Below are 20877 nucleotides of genomic sequence, written 5' to 3' on the forward strand. Positions count from 1 at the left end.
CATACAAATGGCCAACAGACACATGAAAAAATGCTCCACATCACTCAGCATCAGGGAAATACAAATCAAAACCACAATGAGATACCACCTCACACCAGTCAGAATGGCTCAAATTAACAAGTCAGGAAACGACAGATGTTGGTGAGGATGCGGAGAAAGAAGAACCATCTTACACTGCTGGTGGCAATGCAGACTGGTGCAGCCACTCTGGAAAAGTTAAAAATAGAGCTACTGGGGCGCCTGGGTGGCTCAGTTGGTTAAGCCACTGCCTTCGGCTCAGGTCATGATCCTGGAGTCCCCGGATCGAGTCCTGCATGGGGCTCCCTGCTCAGCAAGGAGCCTGCTTCTCCCTCTAACCCTTCCCCCTCTAATGTTCTCTCTCGCTCTCATTCTCGCTCTCTCAAATAAATAAATAAATCTTTAAAAAAAAAAAATAGAGCTACTGTAGGACCCAGCTATTGCATTATTAGGTAGTTATCCAAAGGATACAAACACAGTGATTTGAAGGGGCACAGGCACCCCAATGTTTATAGCAGCAATGTCCACAATAGCCAAAATATGGAAAGAGCCCAAATGTCCATCAACAGATGAATGGATAAAGAAGAGGTGGGATATATATATATAGTGTGTGTATACATACACACGCACACACAGAGGAAGATTACTCAGCCATCAAAAAGAATGAAATCTTGCCATTTGCAATGATGCAGACAGAACTAGAGGGTATTATGCTAAGCAAAATAAGTCAGAGAAAGACAAATACATGATTTCACTCATATGTGGAATTTAAGAAACAAAAGAGATGAACACAGGGGAAGGGAAGGAAAAATAAGACAAAAACAGAGAGGGAGACAAACCATAAGAAACTCTTAACCACAGGAAACACACTGACGGTTGCTAGAGGGGAGATGGGGGAGGGTATCTGGGTGATGGGCATTAAGGAGAGCACTTGATGGAATGAGCATTGGGTGTTATATGCAACTGATGAATCACTAAATTCTACCACTGAAACTAATAATACACTAAGTTAATTAAATTGAATTTAAATTAAAATAAAATAAAATGCCAAAAAAAGAAAAGAAAATGAAGCTGATATACAAAGGATGAGAAGGAATTCATCAAGAGAATGTAAAGAACAGTATTTTGGGCAGAAGGAAGTGAGTAGGAAGGCTGTAAGCGAAGACACTAGCATATTAAAGATAGTGTAAGAAGGTCAGTGTGTCCGGATCACAGCTAGCAGGAAACCGGTATCTAATAAACCAGGCTGGACATGGTGAGTCAGATGATGCACGTCACAGAAGATCAAAGTAAGTACTTTAGGCTTTATTCTGAAAGGAGTAGGAAAGTAGTGAAGAATTTTAAACAGGGTAATAATATTTCTACTGAAATGTTGAGATAATTGTAGCTTTACATGCAATTTTAAGAAATGAGGACAGAGAGATCTTGTCTACCCTTTACGCAGTTTCCCCTAGTGGTAACATCTTGCAACATTGAGGCACAATACTGTGATCAGGATTATCATCATGGACACAAGATACAGGGCAGGTTCATCACTGCAAGGATCTCTCATGTTGCCCCTTCAGGAGCACACCCAGCCGCCTGGTTTATAAATAAATGAACAGTTTTGAGATATAAAAAGATGACTCTTGCTGTCTGGTCAAGAGCAGATTGGAGGGGACCAAGAATGGGTACAGGGAGAGAAGTTAACGGCAATACTACAGGCAAGACATGATGACAGCGTGGTCTGCAGCAGCTAGCAGGGGAGATGTCGGAAAAGTGGCCGCACTGAAGAGGCAGGGAGTAGTCAAAGTGGACCAGACGTGATGATGAACCCATGAAGGAAATGAAAGAGATTAAGGGTCAAAGGTAAGCCCCAAGTTTCCAGATTATGGTTATACAGATAACCACAAGGGAATACCATATTGACAACCATGGAGGGGAAACGGAGGAAGATCTGAACATATTAACATGCTTTTTTAGACTTCCAGACAGAATTTTCAAAAACTGATTACACCGGAGACAAGACAGGACTTAGCTTTCTGTGCACCCAAGAGAGGTTTCTTAGGCTCCACTCGAGAAAGAGGATGGGAATGCCTGATGACTAATGGCCTGGGACAGCACAGCAGAGAGAGAAAAAGACCCCCAGTCAGAATGCAAACAAAGTATTCTCCCTTATGTAAGATTAAAGACTAGTCAAGGGTCCTAAATTACTAAACCCGCCTCTTCACAAGTAATTTAATCAAATAGTGACTCATCTTTGAGAGATTCTGAAAAATAAGTCCCTTGTATTAAGTCGCTCCGCAGTAATGATGTTACAGCTCCTTAATTATGGATTTTCAGTTTGGCTGCAGTTTGACTTATATTTCTCAACTCCCATTAAATCCTCATTCACCAAACAGGTGATAAGAGGCTGAGAGCCAAGTCCCAAGCTCAGTCTGATATTCAGATGATCAGTTATGATTCAGTACATTAGGAGCTAATGTAAACACAAGTGTAGCATATTTGAGGAGCACAGAAAATGGAAACCTAATCCATGCTTGGGAGGTCAGGGAAGGACTTCCAAAGGTGCTACCTGACAAGAATGGTAAAAGATGCCACTCTTTAAATCCATTTAAATATGTTATCCAGATTAAAAAAAAAAAAAGACACAGCAAGTCTGTCTTGAAGAGGAAGAGGCTGGTATCTCAGAAGGCAGAGGGAGAAAAGGTTTCCCAAAAGACAAAAAAAGCAGGTGTAAAGACACAAAGGCAAGGAAAAGCAGAGTGTCCTGTTCAAAGAACTCTAAGAAGTCCAATAAGGCCAGACGTATGGTACAATGAGAAGAGCGAAGAGATGCAAGGATGCAGAGGGAGAACGGAGCATCTCATACTTACTAGGCACCCAGGCAGTACAATCCATGCAACCCAGTGGCTGGGAGCACAGGGGAGGAAACAAGACCGTCCAGGTTCAAATCCCAGGTCTATTCCTTACTAGCTAGACGGCCATGGGCAAGTTACTTAAAATCCTCATGTATGGGACTTATATAAAATCCTATTTCATGTGACATTTAAGTGAAACAATACATATGAAATAATCAGAACAATGCCTGGTATGAAGGGCTTGCCCAATAAATGTTAGCTATTTCAAAACCATTGGCTTTGATAGTATAAACTATGAGCATAAGCCACTAGCACTCCTGTAATATTTGTCTGTGCTTCTCATCCCCTTTCTACTTCATTGTATAGCCATTTTCCTAGATCTTATACCCTTAGCCACATTTTTAGATCTCCCCACAGAGTTATGCGAAATATCTTGCATCCAGTAGGCACTGACAGACTCAAGGAAAAGACCAGTAAATTAAACCTTCACAATTATCGCTTAAAGACTCTCCAACTTGCTGATGTCACTAAAATAATGCAGTAAATATTCAGTGAATCATAGTTAAATCAATGAAAACTATGCAATATCATCCTCGTTGATACACAAACAATTTGACAAATTTTTAGAGTGCCTGAAACGTTGCAAAGGAATGAAAAGAGTAGCACACAGGGAAAATCCAGAGTACCTGAAAATTATGGATGTAAGATCTGACGACTGCTCTTATTCATCAAACAGGCACTTTAATGATTTCTGCTCTAGTGAAATCATCACTTCAAAAACCCCAAGGGTTCTGGCAGAAATGATGAACTAAAAACACAAGAACGCCAGGACAGAGAATCTAGGCAAAGTCACGGTACTCGAAAAGAAACCCCAGCTAAAAATAGGCACACAGACAAGGGCACATAATCTTGGGACCTCAGAACTATAAACCAAAAAAGGAAAGAACATCCAAGGTTTCAAGTATCAATCTACCCAGGGACAGGGCCAGCGTCAAGTGTAGGCCCAAATAACAGGGACCTAACACAAGGCCAAACAAGCAGGACACTAACATTAGCAGCCTAGCATCAGGGGATGGAAACTCATGGTCTGGCACGTAAGACACCAATCACATGTTTGGACAGTATCTGTTAACACGGCTAGCGCAACAACGGGCAGAACAGTGTTTCTAATACTCAGAGGATGATACATTTCGAGAACAGTCTAAATAAGGAGATACTCCATCTACTTAGTGCTCATTGACAGTGATAGTGGCAGATGCCAGAAATACATCCAAGGATGCTTACTGGAAGGGGGCTCTACCACAGACCAAGTAAAATCTCCCCAGCATGCAAAGTTCCCTTTGAAGAAGGCTTCTGTTTCCATCAATAATGTGGAAAATATGCCTCCCTCTCAATGGCTTCTAGTATCACTTCATTATACTACTGGTCAATAGCAAGGGCTTGGATATGGACCAGTAGGAGTTTCTCTAGGCCTCTTTAAATGACTGTGTCAGACCGGGCAGTGACAGATGAGCAGTAAGAAATTTAGTTTATTCCTTTCCTTTTTCCAGTTTGGGCTCAACTGGACCAAACTTGTTCACTCATATTACATGTTACCCCAAAATGATTAAGGCAACTACTAAGCCTTCCCTGCTTAGGTATTTCTGATACCTTTCTAACACCTTCCTAAGGTATTCCCAATACCTTCCCTGCAAGGTATTTCTGATCATTTATAAACAATCACCAATATTTGGAGGAACAGACCCAACTGTACTTGCCCTTACTTGTCAGACTGGGTGTCCAGGTTATCAAAGGTACATCTGGTGCTTGTTTGCCTAGCTTTTGAAAAAGCACTTCCAAGTGTAAATTTACTCAGAGTAAATGACTTTCTGAGTCTACGTTTCTTCACCTGTAAAATAAGTACCAACAAGAGCACCCAAGTGGCTCAGTCATTAGGCGTCTGCCTTCAGCTCAAGTCATGGTCCCAGGGTCCTGGACCGAGCCCTACATTGGGCTCCCTGCCCAGCGGGAAACCTGCTTCTCCCTCTCCCACTCCCCCTGCTTATGTTCCCTCTCTCACTGTGTCTCTCTCTGTCAAATTAATAAATAAAATCTAATAAATAAATAAATAAATAAATAAAATAAAATAAGTACCAACCCCAATGGATTATTAAGAAAATTAAATAAGATAGCATGTTTAAAGAGCCCAGCAGGGCCTCACTCATGTTGCTATTATTAACAATGTGAGTGTTCTTTCCTCACAAGCCAAGGGCACACCCTGAAGCTGGATTCCAGGTTTCTACCAAATGAGACATGATCCAGGAGGCAGAGAAGCTAGTTCCTGAACTTGTGGTAGGCCAATGGGGCCCACAGGTAAGAATGAGGAGCTCACAACTACAACTGAGTACAAGAGAGATCAGCAGTCACTCCCTTTTCAGGATGACTGATGCTTGTTCAAAGAGCCTGGTAAAGGGGAAGAACACCAGGCTCAGGGTCAAGGACCCTAAGTTTTAAATCTTAGCTCTACCAGTCGCCTGTGGGGGCAAGTTACTTAAACTCTGAAATTAAATGCCTTCATCAGCAAAATGGACATATCTACTTTACAAGGGTTTTTTGGGGGGGGGAGGGGTTGGGGATTATTTATGGATTTAAAAAGTACATTTTAAAACACAGTACACACTTAACATTTTTTCCCTCCATTATCTTGGAGTTCCAGAAAATGCCAAGTAAGGGGCGCCTGGGTGGCTCAGTTGGTTAAGCGACTGCCTTCGGCTCAGGTCATGATCCTGGAGTCCCGGGATCGAGTCCCGCATCGGGCTCCCTGCTCAGCGGGGAGTCTGCTTCTCCCTCTGACCCTCCTCCCTCTCATGCTCTCTGTCTCTCATTCTCTCTCTCACAAATAAAAAAAAAAAAAAAAGAAAAAAAGAAAATGCCAAGTAAGAGTTCCCAAGGTCTAAGAGAAAACCATTGAGTAAGGCCCCTGGGTTCAGAAGGAACCACTGAAACTAACTCCAAGATGATCCACAAGAAGAGTTTTCCAGATCTAGGAACTAACAGCCTTCATGCTTTGATCCAAAGGATTTATCCTGTGAATCCAGTGAACCATACACCCTAAAAGCTCCTACAACAGCCAAGAGTCAAAGCTCAGAAGACACAGAGAAAGATGCCTACACAGTTGACTATCAGACACATCCTCCAGTGGGACAGTGGAAATGATAAGGAATAAATGCACACATTGCCACAGCAGTGCATTTAAGCCTTCCTGGGCCTAAGTATATTAGAGTGACATCTCAGGACAGAACTGACTATAATAAAAGAGAAAGGCTGTCCTGATATGGACTAGATGGGTTGAGTTCTGATGCCTAAAAAACAAGGTTCTAGGGGCAAGAAGACTCAGAAATTTAGGGGAAAAAAATGTTTAAAAGGCTTATTTTATGATGAAGATTATCTACACTAGAAATTTGTAAAAGGACTCTAGATCAAGAATAATCTATTCTGGGGGAGCCCGGGTGGCTCAGTCGGTTGAGTGCCTGACTCTTGGTTTTGGCTCAGGTGATGATCTCATGGTTTTGGGATCTAGCCCCAGGTAGAACTCCGAGCTCAGTGGGAGTCTGCTTGAGATTCTCTCTCCCTCTCCCTCTGCCCCTCCCTGCACTCTCTCTCTCTCTCTACAAAATAAATAAATCTTTAAAAAAAAAAAAAAATTCTGAAATAGACTGGAATGAGAGTAAACAAAACAAAACAAAACAAAAAACAACATTTCCAAATCTGTTCTCAACATGTATTCTGTGTCCCTGTGATTTCCTTCCTTGTAATAGTCTAGAATACAAATACCAGAAATCTGGCTGGCATGCCAACACATCACTATGCTGGGTTTATCGCTGATAATAATAATCAAACATGAAAAATAATAATGATAATAATCAAATATGGCCTTCTTTCTCCCACAGCTCAAAACTTGGTCTTAGAATCCCAACTGCACAGCTCCCTCAGCTGCCATCACCAGCTGACTAGAATTTTTTTTTAAGACTTACTTGAGAGAGAGAGAACAAGCAAGGCGGGGAGGGGCAAAGGGAGAGGGTGAGAGAAACTTTATCAGACTCTGCGCTCAGCACAGAGCCACCACAAGACTCAATCTCACAACCCTGAGATCACGACCTGAGCCAAAACCAAGAGTCGGAGGCTTAACCGACTGTGTTGTCCAGGCGCCCCATAGCTGACTAGAATTTACACCCAAGAGAAAACCCATCTGAAATCCATTTTAACCTACATCATTCATATACTTGCAGCAACATATTTACGTAGCCCTGGACAAAAGCAGTCAAGAAAAGAACACTGTCCTTAAGAAATTAAAAATAGAACTACCATAGGATCCAGCAATTCCACTTCAGTGTATTTATCCAAAGAAAACAAAAACACTAACTGGAAAAGATTTATATGCCCCCATGTACATTACAGCATTACTTACAATCGCCAAGATATGGAAAAAACCTGTGTCCATCAATGGATGAATGGATAAAGAAAATGTGGTATGTGTACACAAGAGGAGGAAGGGGAAGGGAGGGGAGAGGGGAGGGAGGAGGGGAAGAAGAAGAAGAAATCTTGCCATTTGCAACAGTATGGATGGATCTTCAGGGCATTATGCTAAGTGAAATAACTCAGAGAAAGACAAATACCATATGATCTCACTTATATGTGGAAACTTACACACACACACACACACACACACAAACGCACACCAAGCTCACAGATACAGAGAATAGATTGGTGGTTGCCAGAGCTGGGGGTAGGAGATAGAAAAAATGGGTGCAGGGGATCAAAAGGTACAAACTTCATTACAAAATAAATCATAGAGATGTCACGTACAGCATGGTGTCTAAAGCTAATAAGACTGTACTGTGTATTTGAGAGTTGCCAAAAGAGAAAGTTCTCATCACAAGAAAAAAAAAAACTTGTTTGTACATACATAAGGTGACAGATGTTAACTAGACTTCTTATAATCACTTTGCAAGGTACTGATCAAACATCAAATCATTGTTGTATACCTGAAACTGATACAATGCTGTATGTCAAATATATCTTGAAAAAAAATTAAAGAAAAGAAAGAGAGGACTTTCCAGATGAACAAAAAAAAGAAAACCGTCCTGGGGTGAAGGGTGAGGGATAAGCTGAGTTATCTGAATCGTCACTATGAGCAGAAAAGGGGTAGGGGGGTGGGGGAGAGGAGATAAAACTACCAAGAGGAACAAGACAGCTATTGTGGAAAGCTTAGTGGTCTAAGCTTTCCACAATAGCTGTCGAAACAGGAAGTTCACGTCTACTGGGCTGATACAGAACCACAGAGTCTAACAGATTGTGACCAGGAAGACAGGTTGAGCAAAGAAAACCCAGAAAGAGAGCAAAAAAAAATCTTTCCTATTTTCCACTATCAGAGAGAGAAGGTTTCCAAGCAAAATAATAACCAAAGAGCAATTTAATTAAAAAACAAAGACAAAAACTATGAGATAGCAGTACAAAACACCACAAATAGCCTTGCGATTAGCATAAAATGAAGAGGCTGAGGATAATGTAGAAGTATACCGGACACAGAAAGGTGCTCATGACATAAAGTTTAAAATGTCGATTACAAAAGAGAACATTCACTATGAGCCAATTTTCTTGTGTTTTAAAGCCTGAAGGCACACAAGTCTTAAGGCACTAGTTAATGTTTAGGTGGACAGTGGGGTTTTGAATGATTTTTATTTTCTTTTTGTTCATTTCTCCAACTTAACAACAACAAAATATTGGAGAAATTAATTCTTTTTGAAAAATCTGCTGCGATTAGTAATTTGCTTTTACTTCATGTATAGCCCTCAGAAAGAAGGAATGAATGTCAGTTGCAGTAAAGTTGTGTGCTGCTCAGACCCACCTTTCCAGTCACAGCGGTCTCCACAGGGACGGATGAGGAGACGTCCACTCTGATGATCCGTTAGTATCTGGCCACCCCACACCTCACCTTACAACTCATTAGAAACCGGTGTCTTTAACAAACTGTTTCTGGATATAAATCACTTGCAACCAGGGCATTTCAAAAATACTCTTTAGGAGAAAATGATATATTCAGCTTGGTACTGGAAGTTCCAGCCAGAGCAGCCAGGCAAAAAAAAAAGGGGGGGCATCCAAATTAGAAAGAAGTAAAACTATCTCTTTTCACAGATGACATGATCTTATATATGCATGATCCTACAGAAGCCACAAAAAACTAATAAAGCTTATGAATAAATTCAGCAAAGTTGCAGGACCCAAGATCAACCTTGAATTTGGCAATGGTATTTTTACATCAAAAGACACCAAAAGAACAAGCAACAAAAAAATAAGAAAACTCATAAAGATGTGGAAATGAAACAATACAATTCTGATTAACCAATGCGTCAAAGAAGAAATCAAAGAGTATCTCGACCCAAAGAAAATGAAAACACAACAAATGAAATTTATGGGATGGAAAAGCAGTTCTAAGAGGACAGTTTAGAGTGATAAATGCCTACATTAAGAAAAAACATATTGGGGCACCTGGGTGGCTCAGTAGGTTAAGCGTCTGCCTTCGGCTCAGGTCATGATCCCAGGACCGCACATTGGGCTCCCCGGTCAGCAGGGAGTCTGCTTCTCCCTCTGCCCTTCCCCTGCTCAGGCTCTCTCTCTCTCACAAATAAATAAATAAAAGAAAGAAGGAAGGAAGGGAGGAAGGAAGGAAGGAAGGAAGGAAGGAAGGAAGGAAGGAAGGAAGGAAGGAAGGAAGGAAGGAAGGAAAAACGCAAATAAATAACCTAACTTTATGGCTAGCTGCTTAACGGGTACAGCCTTTCCTTTTAAAATGTCCTAAAACTAGATGGAAGTAGTGGTTGCACAACAATGCAAATGTACTAAATCCACCTTTAAAAAGTTAATGGCTAACTTTATATGAATTATACCCTTAAAAAATGAAAAAAGGAGGGAGAGCGGGGCACAGTCTTAAAACCTAAAATATTTTAAACATGTTTATCTTCTGTCCAGAAAATACCACAGATTTTAAAACAGATTTAAAGCACTTTCATCATTGCATGTTTTTTAAATAAAGCTACTTTCTCAAATACTTCTTTAAAGTAATATTAATAGAATGCCCTATTTCTTACCAGAAGACTCTTTTCCATTCTGTTTCTCATACAGCGTGCCCACAGACATCAGGAAAACAATAACCAGGAACACTGGAATTCTCCATGAGCCAGCCAGGGATGCTGAAAATTATTAACAGTTAACATTTTTAGTTAAATAAAAATCTAGCACTTGTCTTTAAAAGATTCAGTTTATTCTTAGCAACAGTATCTGAAGGTAAAGGTTAGATTAAAAAAAAAGACTCAGTAGACTGACAGAACAATTTGGCATAGATGTCATTAACAAAATTATTTCACAGGGAAAAAAAATTCTTTTAAAGGCCATAAGACAGATGAAATCTCAGTTCAGGACTCCTCTCAGTTAAATCCAGCCCTGCTCTGAGGCCCCTGTTCTAAAGGACTGGGTATGTGCCAGCCTACCCTGAATGGGCTTCTATCACCTGAGGAATCAAGTCTGTTCTAAGGCACACCAGCATTTAAGACAATCCTGAACTCAAGCCTTTCACTTAACCCCAAAGTGACCTGCATCAGGCACAGAACTTAAAGTCACGACTTCATTTCCTGAAAATACCACTGGGTGTGAACTCCCATCTCTCAAGAAAGGGTGAAATGGCCCAAAGGAGCACTGCAAAAAGCTTCAGTGTATCCTCAGTGTATAGGGCAAAAATGCTAACATTTTTCGTCCCTACCTGTAGCCATTTGCGTTTCCCTGAGTTGATCTAGAGCCCCCTGGACTGCCTATTTCCCTCTGCTGTTTTCCCCAAATTCAAAATGAGTCACATCAGACATCAGGGGATCTTGCTAAAATATAACATACTCCTTAGGATTCCAAATCAGCAAAGCTAGAAAGTAATGTTTTGTTAATGTTTTGTTCCACATCAGACTCTAAGCAAAGACCTTTAGAGTGATAAGTGCCTACATTAAGAGAAAAAGATATTAGGGCGCCTGGGTGGCTCAGTAGGTTAAGCATCTGCCTTCAGCTCAGGTCATGGTGGCTCAGTAGGTTAAGCATGGAAAACTCTGGTTTTTAACAATAAGCAGCTCTAAAGACTACTTTAAATAGGCTAACTACTGCTCTAGATTACTGAATTTTGTATTTATTAGAACCTAATGTTTCCATAAGCTTAAGACTTGGAGATAAAAGAGTCCCTGAAAAAAAAAATCACTCTGCAATCTCCTAGCAGCCACCCAGCTAACAGTAAAGAGAACTCATTACTTGAAGCTGCTGACAAAGATCGTCCTGACATTGAACAGATTTGTCTCCCTGAAGCTACTCGTTGCTCTGACATCTCTCCCTCATGGTTACAGAGATCTGTTTAAACCACTCTTTCACATCATAGTCCTTCAAATATTTGCAACAGGCTTCCATATTTTATCTCCTCCTTCCCTCCACCCATGGAGCCCAGTCCCCTTCTCTCATCCTGAGTAAACACCTCTGGTTCCGTAACTATTGCTCACACAGTTGACTGCTTATCTATATCCTCCTTAAGTTTGACACTCAGAAGTGGCCATGACAGTCCAAGGGTGCTCTACTTTTTAAGATATATTTATTTTTAAAGGACCTTTTGAAAATGAACATTCAGTATCATTAAAAGACATGTTAAAGCATAACATTTGTATTAAAGATTAAAGAAGGATTAAAGCACAACAATTTCTAAAGATTATTTTAAAGAATGTTAAATGCAACATACAACACTACAAAAAAAATTCACTTGAATTCACGTGATCAGCCTCTGCTGATCTTAATCTAGACTTTCTTAGAAAAAGGGACCCACCTAAATGAAAAAGCAATATAATCCAGACAGGAATTGAAACTGCTCTCAAGTAGCGTTCAGTGCTTGCATTCCACTTGAATGAAACAGTCAACACATAGCCAACTACCAACGTCCAGATCTTAAATGAAATATAGACACAGTTGTAAATATATACACATGAAAATAAACATATAATTATACAAAATCTGCACACATCTATATAGCATGAGAGCTGTGGATACAACACAGATAAGATGAAGGTGGTGGTGCGAAATGGCATGCGTATAGGTTTTCCTCTTCTCTCCCACTCCCCCTACCGTGTTCCCTCGCTGTCTCTCTCTCTCTGTCAAATAAATAAAATCTTAAAAAAAAATACTCTTCTTCAAGCAACTCCATAAATATCAAGAGGTCTTAAGCCCCAGATATATGAGCACATGGGAAGTGAGACCACAGCTGCTTCAAAACAGTTCAAGCCTGCAGAACCACACAAATTTAACCTGGGAATTCAGAGAATCTGAGGTAGGGCTGTAGAGCTCAAAACAAAACCTTGAGTATAATAATGGTACACTTACATAACACTTACTACAGACCAGACTCTGTTCTAATGCTTAATATATATGAACTCATTAAATCCTCATCACCCCAGGACATAAATATTATTGCCATCCCCATTTTACAGATGAAAGAAACTGGGACTTCGGGGGAGTGACCTGCTCAAGGTCACATAGCTAAAAAGTGACACAGCCAGGATTAGAACCCAGGAATCTGGATCCACAGTCTGCTTTCTTAACTGTGAGAGGAAAGAAGGGTGGTGCTAAAAAAATAAAGATGAAAAGCTGCTCCAGTATTCACAAGCGAAAATAAAAACAGTCTGTTCTGGCAACTACAAATTGTTGAAATAGAAAATGATCCTCAGCAAACGGTGGCCTTCAGTGGGTATGCCATACAGGGGTGATCAGCCCCACCCCATGAAACATTTAGTCAGTAATTCAGGTAAGAGACTAGAAGGCTTATTAATTGAACTCCCAGATGACACAAAACTGGGAATAGTCAATAAAAACTGAGATGACTATAATGATGCAAAATAATATGCTGAAGCTAGAAAACGGCTAATTAAAATAAGACTAAATTTAATAGAAAGATACAAAAATCTGCTCTCAGATTCAAAACTCAACTGCACAAGTACTGAATGGGAAGAGGACAGCTAAGCTGATCTCCAGCTCAGTGTGAGTCAGGAGTGTAAGTGGTGTGAGTGCCTATTAATAATGCTCATATCAGGGGAAATGATTGTTTCAGTGACGTTTGCACTATCGAACCACAGCAATAAAATTCAGACTGGGAAAGGAAATAGAAATCACAACATAGGAGATACAAATATAGATGGGGGAGAAAAAACTGCTTAGCTTAGAAAAAAGGAGGAAATATCAAGATTTGATATCTTCAAATAGCTGGGAAAATGTCTTCTGCGAGAGGCATTCGCCTTAATTGCCTGTGGTCCTGAGAGCAGGAAAAATACGTGGGAATTAGGAAGCAGCACATTTCAGCTCAATATGAGAATAAATTTTTCTAACACTACAGCTGTCTAAAAACGGAATGTTTTATTTGAGCAAAAGCTGTCAGGGATGACAAAGCAGGAGAGTCTGCTCTCAGTGAGAAGCTGACCTAGAGGATCACAAAAGACATATCCTTTCAGACTTTGAGCCTATGTTTTTAAACTGATCTCCAGTAAGTTTCTCGTCCTTACCTGGACTCATAAGGAATCACTATCACCTACAGGGAGAGAAAAGACTTCATATTTCAGATTTTTTAAGGGAAAAGCATGGTCTAAAGAGAAGCACGTATTTTCACCTAGTAAACCTAAAACTCATGGATAACCTCATTTCAGTTTAAAATAACCACTTATTAAGGGCGCCTGGGTGGCTCAGTCGGTTATGCGTCTGAGTCTTGATTTCCGCTCAGGTCGTGATCTCAGGATCTCAGGGTCATCAGGCTGGGCACTGGGCGCATGGAGCCTGCTTAAGATTCTCTCCCTCTGGGCGCCTGGGTGGCTCGGTCATTACGCGTTTGCCTTCGGCTCAGGTCATGATCCCAAGGTCCTGGGATCGAGCCCCGCATTGGGCTCCCTGCTCCGCGGGAAGCCTGCTTCTCCCTCTCCCACTCCCCCTGCTTGTGTTCCCTCTCTCGCTGTGTCTCTCTCTGTCAAATAAATAAATAAAATCTTTAAAAAAAAAAAAAAAGATTCTCTCCCTCTGCCCCTCCCCCACTGCCGCTCACAATCTTTCAAAAACATAAATAAAAATAAAAAATAAAATAACCACTTATTAAATACACTCCCCAATTCCACTTCTAAACTTCGTTTACAGAAGCACTACAGGTTGTGCAGAGAGATATGAAAATGTTCACCATGGCACCATAAAATATTAAAAAATTAATAACAACCTATGTGTCATTTTATAAGGGACTCTTTAAATAATGGTACCTCGAAAAACTGGAATAATTATTCAGGCTTTCAGAGACGTGATGAATATCCACATTCAATGACAGTATAAATGCAAACACGTATAAATTTATAATGGTGAAAATACACTTGCCAAAATATTAAAAAATATTATCTCTGGATGGTTGGATTTCAGGGGGTAATTTGCTTCTTTCTGTTTTTCTTCAAGTGCTGAATTTTCTAAGATTATTATATTTATAAATAGCAAATGTTTTTTAACTTAAAAAAAACTTTTGGCTATGGATTTTTTTTCCAATATTAAGTGTCTCCTCAGAAAAGAGTCACAGAATATTATTAGCTCAAAAAGTATGACCATTTGTAAGCACTTGAGATTTTTTTTATTAAGCCATATTATACAAATTACCAATGTTTAAAAAAATATTTATCAGATTATCCTAATACAAATTGTGAGCTACAACAATCTGATAGGAACACTTTCTAAAACATCTGGAAAAAAGTTTTTTATACTACAGTACTAAAAAGAAAGAATTTTATCTATAAGTGCTAACAAGGAAAGATGTCTGCAATACAATGGTAAAGAGCAAGGTGCAAAATTTTATATTTATGTTACCAATTTTTGTTTTGTAAAACAAAAACCCTATATTTTATATGTTCACATAAGCATACAAATAAATTTAAAAGGCTATTCATCAGTTAACAATAGTAACATCTACACAGTGGGAATGGTGGCAGAAAAAAGAAATTATTCACTTTACCATATAGACTTCTATGATGCTTAAACTGATTCTTACATAACAAACATGTTTTACTTGAATCAGTTTTTGAAATTGCTAAATATTCTTTAAAATAACTTGACCAAAAGTAAAGATTTGTACTTTCAGATTTCATACATAATTTCTAGGATGGATTCCTACTAGTGTGTCCTTAAAAGTTTTTTTATTTGTCTCTATGTTTAGCCTCTGAGCAAACCTGTTCAAGTATGAATTTTCTTCCAGCCATAAATCAACGAACCACAGTTTATATATGAGGTCATACTTTCTCAAATTTATGTTCTTTAAAACAATGTATCCTTCTCAAAATACACATTCAATACTCACTTTAAAGCACCACTGTGTGCCAGATACCATATAAGACGCCCCATAAAAACTGGCAACATTTATTTAGCACTACACGCAAACTAATAAACAATCCAATTTCCTTTCATCTGGCTAATTAACCACATATGCTTTTCTGATTAAATAAAATATTAAATGCATTAGTAGACTTTGCTTTTTAGACTGTTGTATTTATCATCATGTGGACATTAGCCAGAAAAATAACTTGGCTTGCTTCTGTTGCAGGTTTTTGCAAAACAGCTTCCTAAGTCTTACAGAGAGAATAAAACCACAGAAAAAGTACAATCCCAACTGCACAAATGTACAATGTTCGCTTCAGGTACTTCATCCTCCTTTAAAACAGCTTTATTCTAATTTGAAAACTATTCTCTTTTGCTGTGTGGCAACTTAGAGTCAAGAATCTTTTATGATCAGTCTTTGAGAAAGAACCTAAGCACTGGAAACGTTTCTCCTTACTGATGCCAGGCGAGCAGAAACACACCTAGAGAAGGGTTCAGAAGTGGGATGGGGTGGGCCTGGCTGGCTGACTAATGTGCACTTCCTAAGAGCCTCTAGAGCGCACTGACAAATACTTTGGAACTGTGCGAGGAACCTTAGAAATCATCCAAGCCAACCCCACACTTCACATAACTGGAGTTGAGTAGCTCAGAGAAGAGCCCTGGTCAATCCAAGGTCACAAAACAAGTTATTGACAGAGCTCAGTTTAGAATTTACAGTCTCGGGGCGCCTGGCCGGCTTAGTCAGAAGAGCAAGCGACTCTTGATCTCAGTTCAAGCCCCATGTTGGGGGTAGAGATTACTTACAAAAAAATAATAAATAAATAAATAGAATTTACAGTCTTCTCACCTTTCAACCACTATTCTTCCTACTTCATACTTCTTTTTAAAGTAAAATGGAAACAGTGGGGTCAGGGGCCATGGAGAAGTCAAATCTATCACTACTGCAAAAACTGTAAATGGTCCCCAAATTTTCTAACATGTCTGAACGAAGAGGGAGAGGAAGATCAAAACACTCCCAGCAAAGAAAAGGGGTGGGGGAGGGGTGGGTATTAGCTTTTCAGTTTTATCTTGACAACTCCACATCATGGAAGACGCCAAGGGCCCCAAGGACTGTGTCACATGTGAGCATGGTGCAACAGGTGATTTTTTTTTTTTTAAGTGTTTAGAACTCACTAAGTCCATACAAAATTCTAATATATTTGTAACTGTTTAAAAGAATTACTCATACCATAAATTACTGGTCTTTACTTGTAAGCAGGACAGAGTGTTAGGAGACTGAAGAAACACAAAAGTGAGGTGAAGAGGAACTGAACTAGAAGGATAAATGAGCAAAAAAGGAAAATACAGGTACTGAAGCCACTACAAAGGAAAACTATTTCCAAGCCACTTGGAAATAGCTGAACAGATACAAAGATAAAAGAAGAAAAGAGATGGGGTGCCTGGGTGGCTCAGTTGTTAAGCGTCTGCGTTCGGCTCAGGTCATGGTCCCAGGGTGCTGGGGCTGAGCCCCACATCGGGCTCCCTGCTCAGTGGGAAGCCTGCTTCTCCCTCTCCCACTCCCCCTGCTTGTGTTCCCTCTCTCGCTGTGTCTCTGTCAAATAAATAAAATCTTAAAAAAAAAAAGAAGAAAAAGAAAAGAGATGACCAAGGTTTCTAGATGACTAGAATCCAAGGGTCTTTGGGGATACATGTATGGTTAGCCCAGTCCTGATACTCTTTCATGTTTTTTCTCAAATAATTAAAATCAATTTTTATTTTAAAAAGTTAAATTAAAACATTTAAACACAATATAGTGGGGGGAAAACTTTTATAAATCCTTATCAAAGGTTACTCAGAATTTTGACAAAAGGACTTCAACTGCTGATAGGTCTGCTGAATACCTTTTACTGACAGAATAAACAGATCAATCTCTAAATCAATCTTTGCACCAACAAAACTCCTCCCTCCTTCACAGGATAATCGTGAGAATAAGACAACACCCATGAAAGCACCTAATCCAGCACCTGGCACGTGATAGATGCTTAAAAGTTGGATCTTAAACATATGAATTGTCAGCTATGTGACTTTTCTCCCTGCCTTTCCCATGTACATCCCTCTTCAGCAGCAAGCTCAAATTTACAAGTTGTCTAGAAAACATGGACTCTTTTTCAATACCTGGCAGCTCTGCTTGGGCTCACAGAACCACAGAGACAGTGAACTATGAGACAGGAAAGTTACAGAGTGGGCCCCTTGCCCAGGCACCTGACATTCCTTCACTTCATGTCAAGCCTTTATCAGCCCTTTTGGCTGAGAGCTGAGGACTCCCTGTCTGTTTCCCAAGTACACCTCTGCCCGCATCCAAACACCCACCCCTAAGTGCTGCTTCAAGAAACCACAACTGCAAGCCTCATTTCTCTCAAACTCAGATCAACCTAGGGGAACTACTCGTTCAATTTAACCGCCTCTACCACTCCTACTCACTCCTAATTAACTCATACGGTTTCTGTTATAATGGCTTTGTTTCCCCCTGACTCCTCTTCTCCCAAGCCCTTCACTATAGCCAAACAGCTGTTTCAAGCCTTTTAAAAATCATTAATTAACTTGACCACCCTAACCCCCGCTCCCCACTGCAAAATCAATATTGGCCCTTACTTCTCTTGCACTCATCCACAACTCAGATTAGGGTATTTAAGTAAAATACAAAAATGAGGGTTTCTCCTCTGTAAAAACACATACAAAACTACATACATTCAGCTCCAGGCACTTCTTCACTGGTACTCAAATTCCTCATCTCTTTTCACTGAGGGTAACTAGCAGAAATTCCCCACTTTCCACTAACCCTGCCAATTTACCCATGTATTCAACTTCTCACTACAGTATGAAATTACACTATTCACATGTTCGATCTTTTATTTTCCAATTTCCTAGTTTGGTGGATTCCCTATTTGGCCTTGCCTACAATAATTTATACTAAATTGCAGTATCAACAGTCAAAATGTCAGCAGAAACCATACATGTGTCTGCCTCTGACAAGACTGAATTTCTCAGAATCAAGTCATAGTATTTATATTTCTTAACAACATACAGTAACCTGCCTTATATGAGCCATTCAATCAAGTGAACTGTGCAACAAGATAAAGGAGAAATAGCACTGAAGGTATAAATAACAGGGTTTTAAAGGAGCCGTGGCATACTCCATAAAAGCGAAGCGTGGCTCTCTTCACATTGTTTGACTTTGGAACAATCACATTCTCTGTGCCTAAGAAGCCTCTCCTGAAAAGTGGCAGGCATCTGGCAGTAAAAAGTACATTAACTCCAGGATCTCTCCCACCTGAAAATCCAGCAGGCCCTCGGAGTTCAAAGGTCATTCCACATCCCTCCTTCCTACCACAACCGAAATAGCTCAGGCCACTTGGAGGCCAAAGCTTGTCTGTCTGATCACACAGGCAGCATCCCAAAATTATGGATGAGGCACTCCTCAATACCTTGCTGGCCCATGACGTGTGTTGTGTGTCTTCTCCATGAGAATATGTTTACATACAATTATATGCACCTTGAAGACAAAGCCTGCATCTTATTCCTTTTAAACCCCTACACAAAGCCTAGTATCCATCAACATGTTCAATCACCTTTCAATGGAAACTGAGAGGTAGCAGTGATAGAGCAAGAGAATACAGGAGTTCTGGGATCGATCATCACTTCTTTTTTCTTTTTTAAGATTTTATTTATTTGACAGAGCACAAGCAGAGGGAGAGAAAGGGAGAAGCAGGCTCCCAGCTGAGCAAGAAGCCCGATGTGGGACTCGATCCCAGGACCCTGGGATCATGACCCGGGCTGAAGGCAGCCGCTCAACCGACTGAGCCACCCAGGCGTCCCCGAGCATCACTTCTACAAATAACCTTGGCAAGTCAAAGGCCTGTTTGATACATAAGGGGAATTATTTTGCAACTTGACGTCAAGGTGCACTGAACACTGACAAAAGTGAGTAAAATTTTAAATGGTACTGTTTATTGACAAATTAGTCTTCTTATGCATTAAATATCCACCTGTTTTTAATAGTCCTCACTCAAATAGTTGGGTATTAATTGGTCTGCAATCTAGTCTGAGTTAGGAAATGTGCCACTAGATTATCTTTGAAATCCCTTCCAATTCGAAAGCTCCCTAATTTTCTAAGAATAAACTCAGGTGATCCAAGAATCACAAATCTACCTCTCCTTCACTCAGTCTGCTTAAGTAATCCAGGCGGGAGGTGGGGTACCTCCACAGGTGGTTCCCAAGAAGTAGACTGTGTGGTGGAGCAGGCCCAGGTCCCTCTCACTAAGTGTACTGAAATCATCTGAACTCAGAAGCGGCCCCGGCCTTTGAAGAACGCTTTGATTAGAACTTGAGAAACTTGAGTCAACCAGTCCCTTCTTCATCCCTAACTAGCCGTGGCCTGGTTAAAAAAAAAAAAAAAGTCACCTCTCCCATCTGCAGAATGACAAGCTGGACTAGGATCTGTAAGGTCCCTTCCTGCGGCCCTCCAGATGGCCGGAGCCACCACCATCCTCCCCCTCCTCTGACCAAGGGTAAATTCAAGGCCACCTGCCGATGCTCAACTCAACCTGCAGAGCGGACCTGCGATTCCCAACCTGGGGACACGTCCCCCAAAGAGGATCTATTCAGATGGGGCCGGGGGGCCAGGAGGCTGTTTTCAAGCCACACCCGCTCTCTCTTTGGAAGGAAGTGGGCCAAGTTCCTTAGCTGCCCGGGAGGGAGGGCGGAGACTTTTGATGGTCCCCGCACTGGTGAGGGGGAGCTGCGGGAGGGCACCCCCCGGAACCAGGGGTGTGTGGTGAGGGGTGCGGCGCGCGCGTGCCCGCTGGGCCCGCGGACGGAGGCCGGGCCGCCGCTCACTCACCCACAGGCTGCTGAAGTAGTCCAGCCCGCGGCAGATGAGCGCGCCGGCGTGTGCCAGCAGCACCTGCACGCCCAGGTAGCTGCCGAGGCTGTAGAGGCCGTAAAGGAGCGGGCCGCCGGCGCCGAGCAGCAGCAGCAGGCGGCGGCGGCGCAGCGCCTGCTCGCCCAGGGCCTCCACGCCGTAGTCGGCGAAGCAGAGCGGCAGCAGCAGCGCGGCCAGCACGATGGGCGTGTGCGCGCGGTGCAGGCGCTGCAGCCAGTGGCGGCCCAGGCGCGTCAGCGAGCTCTTGAAGGGGTGCAAGAAGGTGCCGCACAGCACGGCCCACAGCAGCGGCCGCAGGAAGGCCTCCAGGATGAAGTAGACGAGCACGGCAGCGCCGCAACACAGGCACACGAACAGCACGGCTCCCGTGTTGTAAAAGGCCTGCTTGATGGGCTTGTCGAAGCGCAGCGCCAGCGCCGGCGTCCTCGAGGTCTCCCCGCAGCAGCCGCCGCCGCTTCCCGGGCCGACCGCGCGCGGGACCCGCGGCACCCGGCCCGGGGAGCCCCGTGGACTGGGCGCCTCGGGAGGGCCGCCACCGTCGGCCATAGTGCCTCTGCTGCCGCCGCCAAGAGGCGGTACTGGGAAGCCGAGCGGGGGACACCGGAGAGAGACAAGGCGCGCGGCGCGCAGCATTGTGGACATTGTAGTTTCTAGCTGGGCACCGGG

At 41.8% G+C, this 20877-nt stretch overlaps 1 protein-coding gene across 2 annotated transcripts in view; it reads right to left on the reverse strand.

The window, feature by feature from the left end:
- TMEM245 (transmembrane protein 245) overlaps positions 1 to 20853 on the reverse strand; it is a 99236-nt gene extending 78383 nt beyond the window's left edge. For both annotated transcript variants that reach the window (XM_081803360.1, XM_081803359.1), the window contains exons 1-3: positions 20170 to 20853; positions 11740 to 11857; positions 9986 to 10087 (exon numbers count right to left, since the gene is read on the reverse strand). In XM_081803360.1, coding sequence (XP_081659486.1) covers positions 9986 to 10087; positions 11740 to 11857; positions 20170 to 20853 — 904 coding nt within the window. The remainder of the gene's footprint in view (positions 1 to 9985; positions 10088 to 11739; positions 11858 to 20169) is intronic.
- Positions 20854 to 20877: the final 24 nt, after the last annotated feature.

Source organism: Leptonychotes weddellii, chromosome 14, assembly GCF_054177405.1.
Source record: "Leptonychotes weddellii isolate Sample4059 chromosome 14, ASM5417740v2, whole genome shotgun sequence".
In the NCBI taxonomy this organism is placed as follows: Eukaryota; Metazoa; Chordata; class Mammalia; order Carnivora; family Phocidae; genus Leptonychotes; species Leptonychotes weddellii.